General features: G+C 38.1%; 1 protein-coding gene across 3 annotated transcripts in view; it reads right to left on the reverse strand.

Annotated features, from left to right (window-relative positions):
• The window catches only part of phactr2 (phosphatase and actin regulator 2), a 50061-nt gene extending 46590 nt beyond the window's left edge, over positions 1 to 3471 (reverse strand). Inside the window, exon 1 of one of the 3 annotated variants that reach the window (XM_015038237.1) lies at positions 3206 to 3471. In XM_015038237.1, the coding sequence (XP_014893723.1) occupies positions 3206 to 3344 (139 nt within the window). In that variant the 5' untranslated portion in view covers positions 3345 to 3471. The remainder of the gene's footprint in view (positions 1 to 3205) is intronic. The other 2 variants (XM_015038236.1, XM_015038240.1) reach the window with 2 other exon arrangements.
• Between the last annotated feature and the right edge of the window lie 3441 nt (positions 3472 to 6912).

Raw genomic sequence — 6912 nt, forward strand, 5'->3', positions numbered from 1 at the left:
TGTTGCATGTATTTAAAGCATGATGAGATGCCATTTTTAAACAAATCTCACTGTGACCAGGGGCTGGGTAAGTCACACTGTAATTGTTTTATTAAATTTAAAGAAACTAATTCCCCCAATTTTTCTAAATTGGTAAACAACACAAAAGAGAGTTTCTTAGTAAAAAGAAAACAAAACAAAACAAGAAATTGAAAACCTGAAGACGGTCAAATGGACACTGACAGTGAGTCACAGACGGGTGCATCCGAGGTGCACTAAGGAGCGCTACCATAGATCCTTTCTTCCAGCAGCTGTAAGACTCTATAACAATCACTGCTTCCAACAAACTGTTCAAATAGATATGCACATTTAACACATGTTTAACTTAATCAACTCAGTTGCACAATCCTTTGGATGGGCAAATACTTTTTTTTTATAGCTACGTGAAATTGCAGGTTTTCAAGATCCCCTTTTTCCTCCATATATACAAAGGTAGAATGGCTTTTTCCTCTGAGTGGCATTTCAGCCCATGTTGATACGTTCGTGTTTGACGCTGACATGTCGATGTTGATGTGTTGACATGTTGGTACGTTGAGATTAAAACCAAGGACGTACCAGACTTTTAGAGGTTCAGTTTTGTCACAAAAGGAAGTGTGTTTTTAAAGGCGGTGCCTTAAAATGCATCTGAAAGTGTTCTTCATTTTAAGAGAAGTTTACATCATGTGGGGGTTTCCTAAATTGCTGAACAACATGGCAAACCCGAGAAATCAAAAAATGTGAAAAAATATGTTGCCTCATTATTCATCAAACCTAACTTATCTAAAACAGGATATGTTGAGTTTGATTGTATCTCAGTGTCAATTAAAATCAGCTTCCAGATGCACATCTGATGCAAATGTTCTCGACGGCCAGTCGTGAAAGATTTCTAGCTGAAACGCGTTTCAAACTTCATGCATTCATAACCGCATTTCTCTGTCAGAGCAGAGTTTTATTTCTGAGTCTTTAACAGAAGCCACAGCGGAGGCTAAGCATAGACCATGTGTGGGAAGTGAGGGGTAAAGAGCTGCTATCTGTATAACTCAATGTTTTAACAAGTAGTTATTGCCGACTCAAAGGGGCTGTAATCAGCGTTATTTTGGGAAGGAGACCCGAAAGGAAGAGAGCTCCCGGCAAGATGATGCTGCTTTTTTGTCTTTTTGTCCACAGCCCTCTCCTCCTCCTACTTAATCACCACATGCTATTAATTTTTTGCTTCTGCTCTTTGACTTCCATCTATCTCGTTAAGAATCGATGCTTTTTGTTCCTTTTGCTCCTACTTTCCTTGTCTTTTCATGTACATCCATCTGGAGGATAATCTGCTACTAGCGAAGATCGGCTGAAGGCCATCTCTGCCTGATTGATCATCATTACTGAAAAACATGAAAATTAATGCAAGCACAGGTTTTATCAATGCACACAGAATATTGCTGCTTTGCTTTATTGTCTTGTGCAGTCGTCAGAGTATGATTAATATTGCTTAGGCTGCATCCTGAGCGGAGCAGTTGCAGTTGCTTTATGAAAATATCCAACGGGCTTTTTGATATAATCCAACGGAAGTTACTAAAGGGATTTGTTGGCTTCAAAAAATCACTTTTTTGGACAGTTGGTGATATTCACATATTTTTCTTGTACATAAGAGAAGCACTTCATCCGTCCATCTTACAAACTGTTGTGGTAACATTAACATAACATCAGTGAAAGTTGTGGGACTCCAGGTTAAAAAAAAAGAAACTTTTATATTTGCACAAATCAATTGATGTTCTGCTAGTTGTACAACAAATGAAAGGCCAAAAGCATTTTTTTATATATTACATAATAATATTTAATAAAATATTTATTATTTAAATTTATGGCTCACACAACCATGAGGATTTTTTTAGTTTTGTTATTGCTTCACATATATCAATCTGTGAAGTGAAACTAATCGACACATTACATTTCACATCTTGAACTGAATTACTGCATTAAATAAATTTTTAGAGGATGGTCAAATTTATTGAGACACACTTGTAAGCTTAAGCAGTTCCAGCAGGATCACTGGGTATAATGGTGAAACGGCTCCCTCTTCTGTTTTCTTTTTGTAACATCGATCATAATTTTGAAAATGATGGTAAAACGCCAGTATTTTAACTTGAGATCGAATTAGATTTTGGTCTCACTCTCAGGAACACATATCATATGTACGTAAAACAGATACTCATATCTTCACATCTGTAAAGAACTTCCCGGGACGGCATCTGAAGATACAGAAGAGTTAATAAAAGGCCCTTTGAAACTCTTTAAGCACTCTGGGTTTTTAGAAGATCAAACTATAACCTTGCAGATGTAAGGAGCAAAAATTAGCTTTGGACTTCCAGTTTCCTAACTGCTCCAGCAACCATTTCCTGTAATTACAGCCGAAACATAAACACTCAATACTTCCTGTGCAAGACAGGCAGAAAGCAGTGAAGCATCCGCATGACAGTGATGCTACCACGGATTAATCAGACCGCAGAACATGGAAGATCTCATCAGAAAAGCAGTGCATTATTATGGTATCAGCCCATCAGTAATGATGGCAAATGTGTGCACTCATACAGAATGAGGCTAAAGCAGTGGAGCTGGCTTATAGGAAGTGGTTTCAACCACTGTCAATACATAAACAGGTATGCGCTCTATGCAGCCATGGGCAGCAGGCTGCAAAAACTGTCACACTGACATTTGAGAAAGATGGGGAGGATAAATATGCGGTTACCACAATGGCTGAGGCGTTATACCGCTAGTGCATTCGTCCTGTCTTTTTGATGCCATTTTGACACTCTGCCACTGGACCCTGAGTGGGTTTTCTTGCTGCAAAGAAGGGCCAAAAAAGCCCATAAGTGGTGTCTCAAAAGTCAGTTTGTTTAAAGTTTCCATTATGTGTGTCACCCTCATTATAATTTAGGAAAACAATAGTAGAGCCCACAAGCTTTAAGTCGGTTGTGTTCAAGTTACTGCAAGTGTGTTGCTTTAGTAGACATTTGGTTTGTCAACTAAAAAGAAAAAAAAAAACAGCTTGGAAAAATAAGTGTAAAATTAGCCACGCAGGGTTGTAAATAAAAAGTGTTACAGTAACGTGCCTGTTCAAATGGATGCACCTGTTCTTTTCAAACACAATGTTGTCTGCCATTGGTATCTGAACCAGGGGTCAGGCAGTGTCGTCTCCTACCTGAGCGGGCTCCCCGGAGCCTGAACAACACTCTGGAGCGAAATCCTGAGGTGTCACTTTGGGAGCGGTATCTGGGGAAGGGCAGCAGCTGAGTAAAGCGCCTCATCTCTGGGTATGTGTCTCCTTCCTCATCCTCCATCGTCGCGTCCTCCGTCAGCCCGCCAGGAGAGGTGCAGCAGAGTGAAACTTCTCTTTATGAACAAGCAGCAGCCTAAGTCGGGGCCCCTCCTTCTCGTCCCTCCTGCAAACTTCTTCTTACGTTCCCGTTTTGTCGACGCCTGTGAGAAAAAATAGCTACCGAATAACAGCTTTAACTGGTTTGTCTTGTGTTTTAAGACCGCAGTTTGAGAAGTTACAAGAAAAAAAACAATGGTGCGAGAAATTTTTCCTTACAGCCTAGTTCCTGATGTATAATATCATAACTTTTAAATTTGTATAGTCAACTACAGTAAGATATGCAACTTTTACTGATTAATCTAAAAATGTCGACTAAGTTAAAGAATGTGAAAGCAAAATTATAGAAAAAAAGACAAGCTAATGTGATTTCAGATTCTAAACACCAGGGGTCGCTAAATTGCCACTCTGCTACGAAGCTTGCCGTCCATATTAACAAAGTCCCTTCATACATTTGCTCGAAAAATAGGTTGAAGATATCTCACTCCAATCCTTTTTTAAGTTCCTTTCTAATATTGCATTTTTAGTTTGTTTTCAATTAGTACCTTAAAATTATACAGTATCTCAACAAATCATAATGAAAAAAAAATAGATAAAAAAAATGCAACATACTACAAAAAAGTTTTGGAGATGGAAAAAAATTAAATATCATACAAAATTCAAATACAGCACAGTTTCACAGTGTCTCAAAACTTGAAAACTGAAAAACTTAATATTTTAGCGAGGTCACAGTAAAGCGTTTATAAGTCACTCATATTGTAAAATTTAATTTCATTCACATGCATTCCGGTTAGGTCGCAGCTATAATCCAGTGTGATCAAACTCAGAGTGAACATCTTTGCAACAGACGATCTGTGTTCATCCTGGAGCAGCAGTATGACTGTTGTCTTCTGGATCTGTTGAGATGGGCTGAGGGCTGCGGCGCAGAGGACAGACTAAACAACCCCAAGACTACGTCCGCTTGGTAGGAAGTTGAACGCTGGGAGGTAAACTATGTTTCTCGTCATATGGAAAGCCACTAACTTAACCGTTCCGAGCTTTTTTTCCCCTGTTGGTTTTCCTCTAATGTTTTACGAAGAGGGCTAACCCCAGTCATCTCTGTTAGCCGTGTTAACGCAAGCTGTAGTTCCCTCAGCAGATTCCCGATAGTTTTAGGTGGGACATTTACACTATTGGACGCATTTTGTGAGTCATTTAGCTTGTTTCTAGAGAGCTAACATAACCTGACCCATTTCTGGTTGTTCATTTTGTTGCTAACACAATTGTTCAATGGGTTATGGTAATCTAAATGGTCAAATGTTAACCAAGACTAGCTCACTCTCATTCTAATGCTATTTCGTGAGTTTGGGTAGTTAAACTCGCGGACAGATAGTCTTTTTGTTGGTTGCAATTCAAAACTAATTTTAACTTTGACATTCTGATTGTCCTTTTCAACTGAAAGGAGCTTTGTGATAGCAATCAAACCTGCTGGCCTTATCTGCTCTGTTAAAAGTAGTTTATGGGCAGAAAGTTGAACTGAACCCACCTCTCCTACTCCTGCACTTTGACCTCCAGGGAGCAAGGCCTTCACAGTAAATTGCCGCTACTACACCCTCATTTGTTCTTTAGTGTTTTCTTTTCTTTCTTTCTGTTTTTTTTTTTTTGAAAGGCGTTCTGATGAAAAATACACATTCACCATAGTCTAATAGTGATAGCAAGTTGGAAAGGTAAAAATTCATAATCCACCATGCTAAATACTAAAATATTAAGTTGACAACAACTCTCTTCAGTGTGGATGCTCCTGTTAAGAGAAAAAGACTCAACACCAGCTACTTTGAGTATCACTGACTTGTTAAAACGTCACGTTGGAGAAGGTACAGATAACAAGAAGACTGGACAAACAGAGCACAAAATGTACACAAGTTAATCAATCAAGTTCACAGACCTTACATTGACTGTAGGAAGCTTTACCAACATAGGATTGGTGGAGCTTTAGTTTTTAATCAAATCTCTCTTTCAGAAGTCATTATCTGTGGTTGTTTTGTTTTTTTTACTGTCAGATCTTCTGTGATTTATATTAGCCCTCTTGTAATAAAATCACTAAGATCTGATCCCAGTGATGTTTCTGCATTGCCTGCTACTTCCACACAAAGATGACCCCAGGACAGGCCTATAATGAGGGGGGGGGGGAAATCAATCAGTAAGCAGTCAGAGAGAGGACCTGTCTGAATGAGGTAAAGCTGCGAGTTCAGATTGCGTGCCATGCCGCTTTGCTGGTAAATCAGGAACTCTTCTAAGCGATCCGCAGAACATGGTATTTACTCACTTTAAAAGTTACAAATATGTACAAACAGAAATATAAACAGACTGATACCAACTAAATCTCTGAACATGATAATTGTCAATGTTTGCTTCAGCTGTTAACACCCATTGCAGCAGCAGCAGCAGTAATGGTTTGGGCATTAGAGCCACGTTTTGGATCAAACACATACGGTTGATTCTGAAATGCAACTCGAATGATTTGGAAACGATATATAAATGTGTTGTTCCCCCATAACATTGTGTTCCAGAATCAACTGATTAGCTTGATTCATGTGCTTCTTGTGATGTCGCTAACCCAAAAACACACAAGGAGCAAGATTTTTTTTTTTTTTTTTTTAGTGCAATTACCGAAACAACAAAACATATTTTGTTGTTGGAGATTTGTTGTGGAGATTGATCATCCATTTCTGATGAAATGGATGATTTCTGAGCTCTATTTTTACTCTCAGTGAACATCTACAACAATATATGCCTGGATAGTCTCTTTAAAATAGCTAAACATTTCTATGTAATTGTATTGTGATGATTTTAGGAATACCTTTAAACACTGTCGCTAAAGTATCACTAAATAAGCCCTTATTACTAGATTTCTTTTTTTTGTTGTTGTTGTTGTTAACTTGAAAACAATTTTCAGTGTTAAGTTTGCCCATAATGAGAGACTAGAAGTATCTAAAAGTGAAGTGGGTTATGCTTTTTTTTTTTTCTTTCTTTCTTAACAAAAGACAGGAAAATAAATGTGAATTTCTCCTGGAGTCTGAAATGAGGCTACAACCAGGCAGGTTGTCAAACATTTTCTTGGCTGGGTTTCTTTAGTAAAGAATTTGTTACATGAAAATTGGGTGGAAACAAGATACTTACTAAGCTAGTCTGATGAAATCCATGTCTTGGAGATCATGCTCTCAAAGCATCATCTCCAAGTTAGACTATGTGGGTGTGTAAAGCAGATTTATACTCTCAGATGCATTTTATTTCATGCTCCTTTTATTAAAGAAACCATTTTTTGGTTTTGTTTTTAAAATGTCTCTTGCAAAGAACCCTTCTTGGTAGAAAGAAAGCAGAAAAATGCATGAGTGTATGCCTAATAGTATGGTAAAATGACTGAGACTTTTTCCACAGAAACTCAGTTTAGTCATGGCTACAAAAATTCCTGACACCAGTGACGTCTTTCACCATGGGAAATATTTATATATACCAATTAATCAGCCAGGGATCAGAGTTGATCCATTTTCCCT

Source organism: Poecilia latipinna, unplaced genomic scaffold (genome assembly GCF_001443285.1).
Source record: "Poecilia latipinna isolate Pla-1442-1.1 unplaced genomic scaffold, P_latipinna-1.0 Scaffold434, whole genome shotgun sequence".
Taxonomy (NCBI): domain Eukaryota; kingdom Metazoa; phylum Chordata; class Actinopteri; order Cyprinodontiformes; family Poeciliidae; genus Poecilia; species Poecilia latipinna.